Source organism: Denticeps clupeoides, chromosome 10 (genome assembly GCF_900700375.1).
Source record: "Denticeps clupeoides chromosome 10, fDenClu1.1, whole genome shotgun sequence".
Taxonomy (NCBI): domain Eukaryota; kingdom Metazoa; phylum Chordata; class Actinopteri; order Clupeiformes; family Denticipitidae; genus Denticeps; species Denticeps clupeoides.
The window spans coordinates 9,367,171-9,384,997 of record NC_041716.1 but is presented as its reverse complement, the minus strand read 5'-3'; the positions used below and the strand labels follow the sequence as shown (position 1 = coordinate 9,384,997).

General features: G+C 42.6%; 1 protein-coding gene across 2 annotated transcripts in view; it reads left to right on the top strand.

The window, feature by feature from the left end:
* The window catches only part of lama5 (laminin, alpha 5), a 53,880-nt gene that overhangs the window by 10,078 nt on the left and 25,975 nt on the right, over window positions 1-17,827 (top strand). For both annotated transcript variants that reach the window (XM_028993542.1, XM_028993541.1), the window contains exons 3-13: window positions 6,294-6,411; window positions 8,473-8,591; window positions 9,348-9,518; window positions 9,946-10,043; window positions 13,048-13,163; window positions 14,693-14,811; window positions 15,107-15,197; window positions 15,313-15,447; window positions 16,109-16,168; window positions 16,805-16,945; window positions 17,422-17,559. In XM_028993542.1, the coding sequence (XP_028849375.1) occupies window positions 6,294-6,411; window positions 8,473-8,591; window positions 9,348-9,518; window positions 9,946-10,043; window positions 13,048-13,163; window positions 14,693-14,811; window positions 15,107-15,197; window positions 15,313-15,447; window positions 16,109-16,168; window positions 16,805-16,945; window positions 17,422-17,559 (1,306 nt within the window). The remainder of the gene's footprint in view (window positions 1-6,293; window positions 6,412-8,472; window positions 8,592-9,347; window positions 9,519-9,945; window positions 10,044-13,047; window positions 13,164-14,692; window positions 14,812-15,106; window positions 15,198-15,312; window positions 15,448-16,108; window positions 16,169-16,804; window positions 16,946-17,421; window positions 17,560-17,827) is intronic.

Genomic DNA, 17,827 nt, shown 5'->3' with positions numbered 1-17,827 from the left:
CCACTGCTCACAAATGTGTATCACAGTGACAATCCCTTTCACTTTTTACTTTCAATTCAATAAAATTTCAATAGTCTGGTTTTAGCTGTACTAGCACAACAGTTCAACTTTTTTCCAACATCATACAATTGTAGTTATTATAATGCGTAGGTGAGGTTTAATGATCCAATCATTTGTTTGTCTGCTTCAAACTGATGCACTTAGTGGCTCCTGCATCGAAGGTGAGGATTAGCACATCCACCATGAACATATTCACCCAATCATCCTGTGTGTTCCCTCTGATATATTTGTAACTCTGTAATAATTGTCATGCTTTGAAGTTTTCTCTAACTCACGGGTGTGTGTGTGTGTGTGTGTGTGTGTGTGTGTGTGTAGCCATGCCAGGTGTGGGCAGCATGGTGCGAGGAGGGTTTTTGTTGGCAATGAAATCATCAGCTTGTGTTACTATGGAGTGTGTTTGAAACCACAGGAGAGTCTACGCTGTAACACAACCCGCGAGTGGGGGCTCAACCTGAAAGCCGTGATGTTTCAGATTGGGAAAGAGATTCACAAAGGGATATTCATCACCTCAGGCACCGCTGTCTGTCCCCAAGGGTTTCTGTCCTTTTCTTCTCTCTTTGTCAGCCTTCTTCCCATCCAGCACCTCCTGTCGCCTGTCCTTGTCTCTCATCTCCCCGTCTTTCTCACTTCTTTTCGCTGTGCATGCTCAAGTGTGTGTGTGTGTGTTTGAGTCAGGGTGCCAAGTGGTGTGAATAATTCCACAACATAAAGCAGCTTGTCTCTTGCCTCCTGCTGTGTGTATTCAAGTTCCTGGAGTAATTAGAGGCCTCCGAATCACTGTTCAGCCGCGCTCTTATTCTTTTTTTTAAGTGTTACTCAGTTTTACTGTGAGAAATGAGTCTCCTTTTTAGAGGAGGCGTGTCTTTCTGAGAAAACAGGTGGAACAGAAAACTGATAAGATGCGCCGCTGTCTAATTAGTGGAGTCTGAACAGCATCTGGACTCTGAAAAACACCCACAGATTTTCCCACAAACAGAAGTTCTGATGTTCTGGACATCATCTGTGGGAAAGGTGTTTAGTTTGTTAATAAATGAGTTAAAAAATTACATTTGAATGAATTCAACATTAGGGGTTTCAATACCATAATATTAGATTTTTTTTTCAGTACTGTATTGATTTTCAAAAAACTGCGTATTTTGAATGATAAGTTTCCATGGATGGTTTATAGAGTTTTTAGTTTGCTCTCTTTGATTGCTTGACCAGTACCTTGATTTATTAAATTGGATTAGAATCGTTAGAATAAGAAAGATTATCAGTGTTGGGAAGTATGTGGAATGGAGCTGACTGTAGGGCCACAGGTTCCCAGGTGATGAGCATGTTTTAAGATGTGTAATTCTGCATGGAATTTGTAGCTCCGCTGTCTCTGGCGCTGTAGACCTGGCATCTGTTTTCAGTGGGCCACTAATCAGCATTCAGAGCCCCCTGCAATGTCCAAAGTTGCCACACTTACACACTTTACCATGAAGTGTAAATGGAACAGGTGTGAACAGACTATGCTATAGGGGACTTTTTAACTCTACTAATCCCCAAGCACATACACACACACACACACACACACACACACCAGTATGCGTAACCAACCCCATTTTGTCTGTCCTTAGGAACTGATAAACCCTTCACAGAACACTCAAGGACATCACACTGCTAAAACTGGGTATCTGTGCGGCATAGATATTAAGATTTATGTCTAGATTTGCAACCTAATTGCTCTATTTTTGGCATAAAATTTCTCTGCGTAGTTGTATTTACTCAAATGAAATAAAAGATTGTCATTATTTGAAATATATTTTTCTCTAAAGCCTACCATTAACTGTATGAGTTTAAAATGACTCTTCTCTGTGCATCCAACTGAACTGTTAAAACTAGAAGTTTGAACAGGTTCAGGAACAGGAGGTCAACAGTAGTGCTTAATGTGGTGTTAAGCCTGTCTGTGTTTTGTATTTCAACAAGAGGCTTGGCGATCAGTTATGCAGCAGGTTATCCTCTCCTCCTCATATTTTGTCACGGTCGTGGATTATGTCTGGGATTTAGCAGGCAGGGCGTGTCAGCTCTTGATCTGATAGCTGTTGGCCTAGAGTTCATCTCTGAAGAACCCCGCTCACTCCACCAAAAATGTCCATCTATATTGCGAATATAGATTTACAAACACGGGGCACTTTTTTGGCACTAAAGGGCAACGCCACGCACTACGCGTGGGACATGTTCACTAGAGCAATGTGAGGCGTCCTCAGGATTTACGTGAATAATAAATAGAAACGACCTGTAGTTCTCTATGTCTTGAAGAAGAGAAAGTACCGGCCCTTTGTGATGGTATGGAATTTTTTTCTGTCCCCCAGAGCATGATCTTTATTGAGTTTAAAATGGGATGGGCCCTATGATTAACAGCACTCACACATGCAACTTCCTCATTCTTGTTTTAACTATTTATTTCTATAAATGAAGAGGATGCCTCACTTTTCTCGGGTCACAAAAATGTGATCTGTGAAGTTTAAACCTATGAAGAAATTTAGGTTTCTATGTGATCAGCATCACACCATCAATCACCAGCATAGCTTTCTTTCAAATCCCCGGAATGATTTCAGGTTTGTTTCTTTCCTGGGTCTCATATCCCCTGTGTGCATGTCCGACCTCCACAAGGGTATCTAAGGGGGTTGCAGCTGTCTCTGTGGAACCGCTGTCAGGACGGTTCCACGGACTGACGGACCAGCACACAGACAGATGTAGCTTGTGCTGGCTGAACTGATGGAAACAGCTGTGACCAAGGTTACAGTTTCCACCGGGTCCCCTCCCTCCTCAAACGGCACATTATTCAAGATAGCATTCATCTCAGCGTCTGAGGAGATGTCTCTGCTGAGGATCAGCCAGTTGGAATTCTTGACGCCTTCAGATTAGCCCCTGTCCATCATCGATGGCAGAGCTCAGGAAGCGTAGGAGAGAAGGAGTCCACAGGACGCTGGATGAACCTCCTTTCCTTTCTCACACTCAACATCTGTCAGACTGGGTGGTGTCAAGACAAGTCTTTATCGGTCCTCAGCCTCCAGCTGGGCTTCTTTTGGAGCTATTTCTGTGTCTCAGCAACATTTTTAGTTAGTTAAATCCATTTACAGAAAGCTCTAACAGGTTCTAGAAACATTTCTATGCTAAAACAGGTTATTGCAAGGGACAAGTTTGGCACTGGTTGTGATCAAACAGAATGGTAAAAGTAGAGTGGTTCATGGTATCCACTAATACGTTTATTGTACTGTTGGGTAGTCTTTGCTGTGGACTTCTACCTAATTGTGACAATTTTAGCTGACTACAATTATTTATGTATAAATGTTAAAATAATTTCTGTTTATTGGTGTAAAAATGTAGGAATATTTCATAATTTTTTTTCATCATTTTCCAGAGTGATGAACATTTTTTACTGTAAAATAATGGTAAAATGAGCAGACAAGAATATCATGAATTGAAATTATCTGCATGAAAATTAATGTGCTAAAATTGTACAAACTTGACAGCCTTAGACATTTAGTACTTGGATATGCATTATGAGTCATTTATGGAAGTCACTCTGGATAAGACCGTCTCCCAAATGCTGCAAATTTAAGTGTAAATCTTTGATTTTTTGTCAACCCTCTGAAGACAATAGTTCAAAATAACCCAAAATTGAAATTTTTGGTAATTCCAAGGGAAGGAAACATGCAGCACCTGTCTGACAGCTGACTAGGCCTGGTCTGGGCCTGTGTACACAGGCACAGGGTCATTACGTGCACTGCTCAGGCCACCCTGTCAATCACGTTCTTGTGGTGTGCCCTTGGGCTTCTGTGCTTCTGTGCTTATCTCTATGGTTACCTGAGGGAGGAATGTGAGGCTAACACAAGAATGAGTTCGGTCACTGATCCCGGAGGGAACTGACCAGGATGGACATTTGTAGGCCATGGTATCGTAATTTGCACCTCGTGCAACCAAAGCCTTGCAAGGTTGGGCTTGTAGAAATGGGCCTTTGTGGAGCAAAGCACATGGGATGGGTGTCAATTGGAATTGACAGCAGGAATGCCTGGATTCGGCACCTAGTCCTGGTCTCCATCACTCAGTATGGGTACATGGCATATCTGAGTCAGCTGACTGTCAGAAGAGCATCATGCTTCTCCACTTTCTCATGAAGTTCGGAGATGCATGTATTTTTGGACACTAAGTCCATTCTCTGGCAATTCTCCAGCCAGGGCCACATTATCAGAGCAACCTGCCTGACCGATACGCACTAACTAAATATTTAGAGAGGCTGACCTTGCAATGCCAACCACAACCATAAACACTTTAGCTTGTCCGAACCGACAGAGCTCGCTCGAGCCACATGGACTGGAGCCCAGATGGCCTTTACTGAGCCCTCTTTATCTGGGCTGGACCGTTAGCCCAGTCTATTGAAAGAGGGCTGGAATGAAGATCCTGTCAACAGCATCTCAGGTGCAGTGCAGTCCGCCAGTCCTGCCAGTATGGAATCAGACGGAGGAGAACCCCTGAATTTGTCCTTTCTTTTTGATTCCTATTATCCTCTGCCAGGTCAGATCATTTTGGAGGACCCCAATCCTGCACTCTGTCCCTGTCACTCGTGCATAACTCTGTGTTCAGTTCAGACCTTTGAAGGGTTACAAGTTGCATGTGTCCTGGTGCAAAAAAGACTGTCTTTCACTCAGCAGTGGCCTTCAGCTCTCTCCTCACCACCCATAATCTTCTACAGGTTTTGCTTTTGTTCGTGAAATCTGCACACTGCCTGGATCTTAAAACATTCCCTTTGGATCTTTGTGGATCTACTGGAGGAGGATTCTGAGGATTGAACAGGCTAATACGTGGCTGTCAGTGCAGCACAGCAGAAGGATTCTGGGAGGAAGTGCCGTTCTTAACCCTCAACCCATTTCATAAAAGAAAGAGAAAGGGCATTAACAAGGCAACACCTGGAGAATCTTACCGGATTTCTTATTTTAAACAGGTTTTTTTTTCCTCGGATCTTTAGGCCTGTATGATGTACAAGTGAAAATAACCCATCAAAATAAAAAGGAACAGCTTCAGAATGAAAATGACGCTTACTGACACCTTTTTATGTTCTTTCAGTTTTCACTGAATAATGATGGATGTTTTACAAAGAAGCCTTGATCTTCTGATACAAGCTAAAAAACTTGCTGTTTAAGAAATACTTGGGTTATGAGTTATTACACGAATGGAATTTGCAGGTCAGGTCCTACCTAATGGGGGTTTTTCAATGATCGACATCTTAAAGCAGTGGAGAACAGCATCACTCCGGAGAACATAAGCTGCCAAATTGTAAATAAAAAATGCTCAGAAAGTATTGGGGCCAAGTGTCCGTTGCTGCTTTAGGAAAGGACAGAACTAATTGAAGTTTATTTTGGGAAGGTGTCTAGCGAAAGGGTCTAGCACTGATGTGTTCTCTGTTGTGTCTCATTTTTTTGTCTTGTTATGCACACGTCCTGTGTGCATGTGGTCTGAAGGGGTACAATAAATACCTTTAACCTGTAGACACACGGCATTTGAGAGTTGTTCCATTGAAATTCATGGGACAAGCACTGTAGAGATTGCTGGGAGGAAGTCTGTCTGTTTGCTGAAATGAAGCTGTACCCATGGGAAAATGTCCAGTGCCAGTGTACCAGGGACGCTGTGCCAAAGCAGCTGGCTTCAGAAGATATATAGAGATTTCATGAAGAGCCGGGCAAAAAGAGTGATATCAGACCGAGAGCAACGAGACATAGTTCTGAGGTCAGGTCTGATTACATTCAAGGGTCGCAATTTTTTTTCTGCAAATGCATCAGATTTTGTACTTTTCAGCATCGTAATGCATTTAATATGCACACATTGCATGTATTCCTTGGTGGTCCTTTGGGGGTCTTGTTGTGAACAGGCCTACATATGATGATGGAGTGATGTGAACAAGCATCTAGCAGAAACAGTGAAACCCGACTCAGGCTCTTGTTTAGATTTTCTCTTTGTTTCAGCCACCTTGAGAGAACATCTGTTAACCCTGATGAACAAATGAACTCTCCACCAAAGTCTTAACTAAACAGGATGAAGGATTTTATGTCATTTCTTTTGGTTACTCATTTTTATGGGATGCCATATACCAGTGATATTGCCATAGTTTTTTTCATGTGCAATAATTCTCTCTCAGTTATCTTAATGAAAGTTATTTTGCAGGTTAAAATGGTGCATTAACATAGAAATGAAATTCTTCTCCTCCACAGCTCTTCCACGTGGCCTATGTGCTCATCAAGTTTGCTAATTCTCCACGACCGGACCTCTGGGTTCTTGAGCGCTCTATTGACTTCGGAAAGAATTACCAGCCTTGGCAGTTCTTTGCCTGTGAGTAGGACCCCGTGTCAGAAATATTTATACTGCTCTCTCATGCTATTCAAAATTGAATCTTGAAATGCAGCCTTGTATTAATTATTAATTCCATTAATTCATTGATTTCTTTAAAAGGGTGTCAGATACTAGTTTTTACATTGATTGTAAAGTGCAAGAAATGTTTTTGTCTTGTTTAGGAATCCTTGCAAAGGCCATTAAAACTGATAAGAGCAAGAGAATCGTATGACTGCAAAGAAACAAAGCAAAACATTGAAAGACATTATCACAACCCTGAAGATGATAATGCTGCGTTGTTGTGGTGGACCTACATTCCACCCCATCGTAACAGTGAATTTATGAATTCTTTGTAAAAGAGAATTGTGTGTAAACACAAAAAAAGCCAGAAATAATTTGCATGTTATGAAGGCTATCTTATCTGTTCTGAGCACCACTGCCAAGGTCTCTGTTTTTTAATTTTTAAAAAAAATGTGTCCACTGTGATTATATGTAAATGACGTGGGTTTTGTGATCTAGAGAGAAATATAGTGTGTATCCTTAGCGTATTTGCGGTGGGATTAAGACTAGAAGAAGACGGCAGCAACTGTCATTACAGGTGGGAGCCTGGAACATTCCAGGCATGTTTGCCATCCCACCACAACCCTTGTGAACAGGCCCTGGCTGGAAGAGCCCATAGGGTCTCAACACCCCCCCACCCACACAAACACACACTCCAACACACAGCACCAATGCATTGCAGAAGGCACACACAACAACATGTGAATCACACACTCAACATGGACACATGAAAAAAAAGAAAAGAAAGAAATGCGGGTGTGTGCACCCACCTTTACAAAGGGGGTTGTAACACATCCTGTTATGTTCAGGGGAATGAAGTGTTTTAAGATTTAAAATTTTAAGCAGCTGCGGCAAACTCTCACTGGAGCAAATTTGTCCAAACACATTCCAGCTATTATGTCTACGGATATAAATCAGTGGCATTTGGAAATCACACTGAATTGACCCTTTAGAGTAATATGTGGTGGAGATTTGCAGGAAACTGCTACGCTTGTGGTCTGTGACCCCTTTACTAGTCAGGCCTTGGTCTGCTTGTGATACTGTCAGTCAAATAGCTGTGAGGTTAATTGGCTCCATGTTGGCTACTAGGTACTTAATAAAGTTCCATTGAAATTCCTTTCATACAGACTTTTTATAACATTGACTCATTTTAATCCCAGATTATTGCACCATGTTAAGATTGTGTGTAGCTGTCAGCAAGGGGCAGAGTAACCTGCATCAACAAGACAGTTGTTTCCTGATAGAAACTCATTCATTTATTGCACAGGTAAAAAATGTATGTTTATGTCTAGGCTGGGAAAGCAATGGTTCTAAATAATGATGATGCAGTTGCCATGACTGCCATCTCTTTGCTTTATTTAACTTCCTCAACATTTTGAACCAGTCTATATAGTCGGCAGTAATGTGGTGATCCAGCTATGCCGCGTTCAAGCACCCGAATTACCACATCATTACAGAGTACACTGCCAGTCAAAAGTTTGGACGCACCTACTATGTGCCGGTTATGGAGACTAAGATGGAGTAACCTATGCAAGAAAATATTTTGTAGTTTTTGTAGCAGGATAAGTATGTTTGATGAACCTGTTATTTTAGATTCACCTCTTTTTACATTCATGACTGCATCAAGTGATGCTTCATGAGATACTCATTGACATGAGTGAATAAGAAAGTGTTCAGCAAAAACCTTCAGGAATGTCTTCAGGAAACCATCCACATCGTCTAACTTAAGGTGGTTGAGGGAAGCCAAGCATGTGAAATGCTGCCATCACAGCAAAATCTACTTGCTTTTTTTTGTCTGCATTTTTTGTTGTTTGTTTACTACATAACCTCATGTGTGTTATTTCATAGTCCTGTGTCTTCAGTTTTGTTCTGTATTGAAAATATGCAAGACCTATAAATGAATAGAAGCATCCAAAGTTTTGACTGGTAATAGACTCAGGCTTGTTGCATTACCTTGTGTTATGCTGGTCATCATGTCATCATCTTGCCCTTTTTCTCCAGCTTCCAAGCGGGACTGCATTGAGCGCTTTGGCCAGAGAACCATTGAGCGGATCAGCCATGATGATGATGTCATCTGCACCACAGAGTACTCCCGTATTGTGCCATTGGAAAACGGAGAGGTATGCTGGCGAGTGCCGAACTTCAAAAACGAGCTCTCCTTCCCAGTGGAAGTCTGTAACCTTCTTGAGTTTATTCTGCGTAACTGGCTTGTTATTTGCGAATGGATAATAGTGTCAGATATCATTTTATCAATTCATGCATTTTAAAAGCCTAATAAACAGAGACAGAAGTCTTCCAGATTCAGATCTATTAATCACGTGCATGGTTATACCTGTACAACATGCATCGGAAATGCATCGGAAGAACAGAAAAACAGAATTACTGGAGGAGGGGGGGGATAAAAAATCAGCCCCCAGACTATACTCCAGTAAGGAGTACATTGTCTGTTTAGGGGCAGTGGTGGCCTAGCAGTTAAGGAAGCGGCCCCGTAATCAGAAGGTTGCTGGTTCGAATCCCAATCCGCCAAGGTGCCACTGAGGTGCCACTGAGCAAAGTACCATTCCTGCACACTGCTCCCCTGGCGCCTGTCATGGCTGCCCACTGCTCACCAAGGGTGATGGGGATAAATGCAGAGGACAAATTTCACTGTGTGCACCGTGTGCTGTGCTGCTGTGTATCACATGTGACAATCACTTCACTTTCTTTTTCTCTTTCTACTGGAGTACAGTCTGGGGGCTGTTTTTCACTGCATATTGGTATAACTATGCATGTGACGAATAAATCTGAAGCGGAATCTGGAAGTCTCCGTAAATTAGTAAATTAAAAACGATGCAGGACTGGATAGTGAGTTTTTTCACTCTGTGTTATGTTGTCAGATTGTGGTGTCTCTGGTGAATGGACGTCCTGGGGCTATGAATTTCTCATACTCGCCAGTACTGAGGGAGTTCACTAAGGCCACCAACATCAGACTACGCTTTCTGCGCACAAACACACTGCTGGGCCATCTGATGGGAAAAGCCTTGAGAGACCCCACAGTCACACGCAGGGTGGGTTCCCACTCCCACACAGACACACATACACCAATGTGTATTTAAACAGTAGTGCACACTCAACTGAACACATACACAGTTACCTGGTTCACATTTACTGGAATGTTGGAATACATGTCCCACATCCCCAGCCTGACAGATGTCGTCTTATCAGACAGACAGACAGACAGGCCTTTTCATTTCAGTTTGTGGTTGAAACTGGCCCGACATCTGCATGTGTAAGATTAATGTTGATCTGATGTCTGACTCCTGTACTTCTACTACTTCCAATAGTTATGCAATACGCTTGAGGGGTATTCCACAAAGGATGTTTCTTTAATAAGCTAGATAACAGCAAGTTGGTTCCTATAATTGTTCTCTCCATTCATTTTAATTATCCTGCTTAGTCTGGCGTGTGTAATTAAACCCACTTTTCCTCTTGTAGTATTATTACAGTATAAAGGACATCAGCATTGGAGGTCGCTGCGTGTGCAATGGCCACGCGGAAGCCTGCAATGCCCAGGACCCCAATGACCCGTTCAAGTAAGTTGTACTCATTTTTATCCTTGGCTGCATACTACAGTAGCAGGACCATTTTTGGTTTGGGATTAAATGTGTGATGTTTGATTGTATATAAAGTGATTTGTGTGTGTGTGTGTTTGTTGAACATAACTGTCAGCAGCCCTTCTCCATGCAGGTTCTTGCTTGCACAATGTATGTTTCCATTCATTCTGTCATACACCTCTGGAGACATTTGTAGGAACCTGCTTCACCCTGCATATTTAGAGTTCACGTTTTTCCATTTTGAAGAAAAAAAAAAACCCACAAGGTTCAGTCTTCACATCCAGAGCAACACAGGAATAAAAAAAAAAATCCTAGTCTTAGTTACAAGGAGGACACTTATTGAAAGTTGAAATGTTGTACCCAGATGAATACTGAAGTCATTTGATTTTGTATAAAAGTTGCTGTGGTGGTGAATGAGGGCGGAATAAGAACGTGTTTCACCTCCACAGCCCTCTGCATTTTAATGGCTCAGTCCCTGAGGTTAATAAGAAACTCTGAGCCCTCAACACGGACACGGGCAGCCGAGGCAGGTGGTTTGTTTAAGAGTGCGGGAATGCGCTAGGCCTTCTTTCGTTTACACCAGAGACTGATGAAGAAATCACACTATCCACAATTTCTTTCGTGTGTTCCGGCTGATAAACGGTTTGTTAGCCCGTCCCGCCATTCTTGGGATTCCGAGACCTTTAGGTGTGTGTTTTATATGAGCACGAGTGCCAGAAAACCGTCAGGTGCTGCCGCACCTCCCTCCCCTTTCGTTACTGGGACTGATATTACACAGGAGAATATATTAAACACATCGTGGATGTGCATTTCTTCATAAGCCGATCTCCTTGTCCTTAGGTCTGTGTCTGGATGTTTGTCTGGTTTCAGTTTCTGGCCAACTGCGTGCATATGTGGACATTTATCGGTGTTCCCAGGCCTCTGTGAAGTGGGGGTGGGTGTACCTGAACCTCTCAGATAAAAACAGATGTCTTTAGTCTGAAAGTTTTGCAGCCCCTTAAACTGCATTTTCAATGAGGTGTTTAAACCCAAGACGGGCCTACAATCAAATGATGTGCCCCTTGTGACTTTGCACAAGTGCAGGGTTCGAAGGTCAGCATCAGCCTGAAGACTCTGCCACAATGGTCATAATAGTAGTGGTGAGGAGGGGGCAGGTTGGGGGCTTAATGAGTTCCGGATGTTTTCTTGGAAGCACGGCCCAGGTTCACGGTGCAGCCCAGGAGGAGCTTTTTGGAAGGTTAGCCTTTTGCGCCGCGTGTGACCTCTAATGAGGGATTAGGCCGTTAGTGAACCTCAACAATGTGGCGGTTGGAGGCTTGCCTTTTTCTGAGCATTTTCAACCACTCATGTCACACCGAGGTTAACCAGGCGTGTGCTCAGTGAGTGCGGCTGACTGACAGCCTCATCGAGCACTCTACAAAAGGCCCCTGCCATGAAGGCTCACAGGATGTGACTCTGTCTCTTCCCAGTAAAGAGACAAAGACAGCACTTGAACGGTTCTTTTTTTATAATACGAATGCAGGGTAGTGCAGACAATGGTGATTTATTTCAATTTGATTGAATGTATTGCAATTGAAGATTATGTAATCTGCTTACATGCACACAAGTACCTGATTTTGTTGTGAAATAGTTTAAAAATTAAATTTTTGTGCCTACAGTCCATTTTATTTTCCAGCAGGGTAAAGTGCCACACATGTTCACCAGTCGAATCCAAACAAAATCATTGAATCAAGGTTGGTCCTGTGTTTGGACCAAGTTGTGTTTCTATTCGTACGGCAAAATGTATTTACAGGTCGTTTGTGTCTTAAGTATCATCCCCGCAGCTGCTAACCGTGATCCTCGCATTTTTTCCACGAGCAATTTGGCGTTTGGCCACGGTGCCGCCGGATTAACGCAACACTGAGGATTGGATAATTAGATGACGTGCCACCCGACTGATGGGACATTCGTCATCCTGTTTAAACACCTGCCTGCCGCTTTTAAACAGTTTTGATAGTGAGGGATACCGGAGCTGTGGGCGGGGCCGTTGTGTCAGATGTGTATAATTGTGTTAGCTGAAGCATGTCATCACTTCCTAGATAGTTTTACCCAGGTCTCTGGGTGGAATTCAAGCTCTTGCTGTTGTGTGTGTGTGTGTTTCTTTTCCCTTTCACATAAAGGGCCGTGAAAAAGTGTTCCGTTTCAGACTTGGTCTCAGCTCTGGATCTGGTCTGAGTTGCGTAGCACCGTGGCCTCCGTGGCCTCCATGGCCACCGTATCTGAGTTCCAGGTTAATGCTTCACGCAGGTTTTTTTTTTCAATGCTTTTGTCACAGTATATCTGTGTTGAAACATGCAGGTGTTTGTGGTGAAACTTCATATCTATGCTGGAATCGAACAGTGGAGGCTTGTAATAGGACAGTTCTAGGCAAACGCAGGCTGGAATGTTTACTTTCTCGTTACTCGTCCTTTCGCCATTTATATTACATATTGCATACTTTTCAGTTTACTTTCAGCCGTTTAGGTTGCAGTGAAATGCGTATTACATGTGCTAGGCATATTGATAAAAATTGCTTTAGGTTTTAGATTTAAAAGGAATTAGACCCATCCTCAACCCTCCCAAACCACAAGGACTAATTTTTGTTCCATTCTAAGTAAGCAGCTGAATGCTCTTATTAGGCTCTGAAAAGCATTGATATTTAGAATGATTTTCATTAAACGTAGAAATTAGGGCAGTGGTGGCGTAGCGGTTAAGGAAGCGGCCCTGCAATCAGAAGAATCCTGATCCACAAAGCACAGTCCCCACAGACTGCTCCCCGGGGGCCTGTCCTGGCTGCCCACTGCTCACCAAGGGTGATGGGTTAAAAGCAGAGGACACATTTCGTTGTGTCACCGTGTGCTCTGCTGCAGCTTAGTATATCTCAATTTAGAAAGTCTGTTGCAATCGTGAAGATGCTGCTTGTATTTTTGTTTTTAAATGTTTTACCTTTTCCTTTTTTTGAAAGGCTGCAGTGTGACTGTAAACACAACACATGTGGTCCATCGTGTGATCGCTGCTGTTCTGGGTTCAACCAATTGCCATGGCAACCAGCGACCACAGACAGCGCCAACGAATGTGAACGTGAGTTTACCTGCTCTCGGCCCTTGCTTCAGGTTCTTTCACCTGATTGTGACTCAACCACCTTCATTTACTAGATTTAGAGGTCAACACACACACGTTGACTGCTCTGATCTTTCCCCCTTTTCTTGATGAAGCTGTACAATAATCGCAAGCGCAGGTTTCACCTCCTCCAGCGAGACGGACTAAACCTACAGAGGCAATTAAGTGCTCTGTGTGCTGTCTGGCCAAGTTAAACATATACCCACCTCCCTCATTGTCTCAGATCGTGTTGTCCAAGCAAACAGAGGCAGATGAAGTTCTTGCCGTGGGGGTGACCTGGTGCCAGTTTCAGACATCAGAGGGTTGATAAGAGGACCTGGTTTTCTGTACACTCGCCCCCAATGCAGCTGAAAGCTGATAGTGTCGGGAATCATGTGCAGCTTTGTCCGGCCGTTATAAGAATAGTAACATATTTGGTTAATCGGGGCTACTGTGCTTGTAGTAGTCCTGCATTCACAATAATAAAAAAAAAATCTGAACACTTCCAAGCACAGCCCCCTCAAACCTCGCCCACCAAACACTTTCATCCAGAAATAATGAGCTTTTAAGGCTTCCTGGGCTTCTGGGCTTGCAGACAGACATCATAACATCCGTTCAAGAGCTCAGATGAGTAAAAACAGAGACTCATACCCTGAAGAAGAAAAAAATACTGCTTTTCAATGTGTCGGCCACGTTTATGGTATACAGTTATTCAGAAATAAAACTTAATTTAATATGAGATAGAGCTGGGTATTAATATTGTTGATGAAAGGTTAAGTGAAAGATTTTTGGACAAAGTTTTAGGCTGTTGCATCAGTAAAGGTAATTGATTCAATCGTCCAACCCGTCAGATGAAACTTGGGCTAACACAGCTACTGGGTAAATGGCTGTTGGAGAACCATTGCAGACGGTTTCAGAAGCCTTATGAATGGAAGCCTTTATTCTGTGTGGTTTTTTTTGATGATTCCTGTCATTAAACTGCAGCTCAGATAAAAGGCCCCACCGTCATTCATCTTTGTAATATTTCATTACCAGATCTTAATCCACTGCTAGAGACATGAATGCAGCACCTGTCAGGTGTTAAAGTGTGTTCTCTTTTTAACTTTAAGCTTTAATTGCTGGGTTTAGACACAAGGTAAAGAGCTGTGTGTAACGCTTCCTTTTCTTTTCCTTCTTCCTTTGTGTCTGTTTCATTTTGTGGTTATGCACCTTGATTCGTTTCTCATCTGATCCTGCACTCTTGTGTTGGGAGTGCGTGGGGACTCAGATTCCCCCGCCAGACCTCCCGTTCTGTTTGTTCAGCGTGTGTGAGTGTTTCTGGGTGTGTTTCTTTGTGGTGATGTTGTCTTTGCATATTAGACACACCAGGAGGATTTTGTCCTTTTTGCTTAGAATTGAATTTTGTTTAGAATTGAATTTTTTTTTGTAAAATGTTTTAATGTCTCATGTATCATTCTGTACCGCACTTTAAGAGCACTTGAGAGCACTAAGTTATCCGGTTCTCCCTGCAGCATGCAACTGCAACAAGCACTCAGACGAGTGCTACTACAACCCAGAAGTGGATCAGAGGAGCACCAGCATGGATGTGCACGGCGAGTACAGGGGAGGCGGAGTTTGCGTGGAATGCCAGGTAGCCCATAACCCATAAGAACCGTGTAACAAATGAGCAATCTGTGAGCATTCTGCCTATCTGCACTCTCAACCTGGTACCTGCACTTTATGATAATAAATATTAAAATATAAACCCATATTTAACAGTCATTTTTTCTGAAAAGTGGTGCTGTCTTCCATTCAGGGTTGTCATAAAAACATGGTATTGGTGTATTGTACCAAATATAATAAAAAAATTGTAAAAATAGTGGTCATCTTATATTTGGATCAAGGCTGTATTTATTTATGCATTTGTATGTTTTTTTTTTTGTTAGCACCACACAACAGGCATCAACTGTGAGCGCTGCATACCTGGTTACTACAGGTCACCCGAACATCCTTTGGATTCCTCATTGGCCTGTTCCTGTAAGTTGTCGCTCACGTCTCTTAGTCTGAAGCCTTCCCTCCTCTATATGGGCTTCAATCACCTCCTTTTTCGTATGTTTATTTTTATAATCTTCATCTTCCTGTGGTTCTGCAGCCTGCAACTGCCAGACTCCCTTTACTGATGGGAATTGTGAGGATCTGACTGGCCGCTGCTACTGTAAGCCCAACTTCACCGGACTCAACTGTCAGTCCTGTGCACAGGGCTATGACCATTTCCCTGACTGCTTTCGTAAGTTGTCTGTGTATGTGTGTGTGTGTGTGTGTGTGTGTGTGTGTGTATGTAAACTATCAGTCAAAGGTTAAGAGGCATCTACTCATTTATTGGCCTTGGATTTTTGTATGTTATAGAATAAAATCGAAGACACAGGACTATGGAATATAGTCCTAGGAGAAAAAAAAGTAATTGGCTGTGATTTCAGCATTTCACACTCTTGGCTTCTCTCCACCACCTTAAGTTAGACTATGGGGATGGTTTTCCAACAGTCCTGCAGGTTTATGCTGTAAACCTTCTTATTATTCACTTATGTTAATGAGCATTTCTTGACTCTGGAAATACAGATTCATCAAACATACTTTGCTTTCTCCTGCTACAAAAATAAAAATACTTCTGACATTGGATCTTTGCATCCATCTTAGCCTTTAGAACCGCCACAGAGTAGGTGTGTTCAAAACTTTTGACTGGTAGTGTATATTAATATAACTTGCACATTTTCTTTAGTACTTTTCCCCCTTGGATTTTGCTAATGATCCCAGTCCAGAGATATAAATCTAATGATTGCAAAAGGCATGGTACCATATCAAGAACTTTTCCACTTGTGTGTGTTGTTGTTGTTATGGTTAGTGCTTCCCTCACATCATCTCATACCACTGCTTGTGTATCTGTTTATCAGCTGTCATCTCACCCTATCAGAACAGTAATGGCGAAGCTTTGCCTGCTGGACACATCATCAGTAAGATTCCCATCATTTCTCTCTGCACTGTTGAGTTCGGAGCTGTACACACATGGCACGTCATTGTGCTTGTTAGAGTTTCTAACATGTTTTTTTTTTTCGGGTTAGTCTTTTGTGAAAGAGATATATATGTAAATTTGGTCAGTGACAGGCATTTCTCAACTAGTTGTTGACAGTGAGCGTAATGTCCTCTTTACATGCACATTAAACAATGTAGAACCGTAAAACCCCATCAGACTGGATTGGAATTCAGTGACATGGAATGGAATGTGAAAGCGGAATGCCTGCAGATGACATGGGAACACATCTGACCTCAGTGTATCTACTCAGTGGACAAGCAGCGGGTGGAAGTTCTGATTAGAGCAGAAATATGTATCTAATAAAGCACTTTTCAATTCAAATTTGAACCACATTGACTGCAGTTGTCAAGAACTTATATTGCCTTTGATGAGTTGTTGCTGAGCAATTGTAACCTGTTCATAACATTTCTGAATTTATGTAGAGTGTACTGTCTTGAATTTATTGGTGGACAGATGTGGAATAGTGAAAAATGGGATCCATGCAACTGGGCACAATGGATCATTGCTTTATTGTGCGTATTCAGTTTGTCTAAATTCTTTCTCATCATGTGAACAGATTGTGAGTGCAGTGCAGCAGGGACTGAGGGGAACTCATGTCGGCCGGACCCCCGCACTCGAACCTGTCTATGCAAAGCAGGGTTCACCGGTCAACACTGCGACACCTGTGCTGCTGGCCACTTCGGCCTGAACTGCCAACGTAAGGCCCATCAGCTTTCATGCCTCTTTTACTTTTTGCTGAATTGCTGAATTGCTCATTGATTCAATGAGATGATCTCATATCCCCGTACTTCTATTCTCATTAGAACAACTTGTATTATATTGTATTATAATGACAAGGGATGGTTGATGCTATTCCATTTACATTATATAGTAAATAAATGTCATTGTACACAATATAACTCAAAGTGATGCTTCTGGTTGTCCCTGAACGGTAGTCTTATAGCTAAGACCCAGAAACATCAGACTCTCTAACTTCTTTTAGCGCCTGATGGTCCTGCTTTGGTGTATTGTGCAACTGTATACGTTTATTTAGTTGTTTTCTGCAATTTCTGTCGTATTTCTGAGGATGAAACCAAACCAACAATGTATGGAAAAACACAAATTCACACAAGCTACAAGATTTGTGTTACATTGCACAAAAGCCGCACACTCAACACTTCTCCCTCTCCTCAGGCTGTCAGTGTTCAGGCACTGGCTGCTTAGATGGGTCATGTGACCAACAAACGGGGCAGTGCTTTTGCCGGAGCGGCTTCGATGGCTATTCATGCGAGCAGTGTGCCCCGGGATACTTCAGCTACCCCGTCTGCCAATGTGAGTTTGTGCCAAAAACATGTCCCTCACTGTTCCACAGCACCGCACCTCAGACTGGACCTGAGTGTGTCTGCTGCTGTTTGTGTGTAAACAAATGCCCCTATTAATTTCAGGCATTTAGCAAACACTTGCAGAGCGACTTGCAATCAGTAGTTACAGGGACAGTCCCCCTGGAGACACTTTTAAGTGTCTTGCTCAGGGTCACAATGGTAGTAAGTGGGGTTTGAACCTGTGACTTTGTGGTCAGACTTTGTGGTTTTTAGGCAAG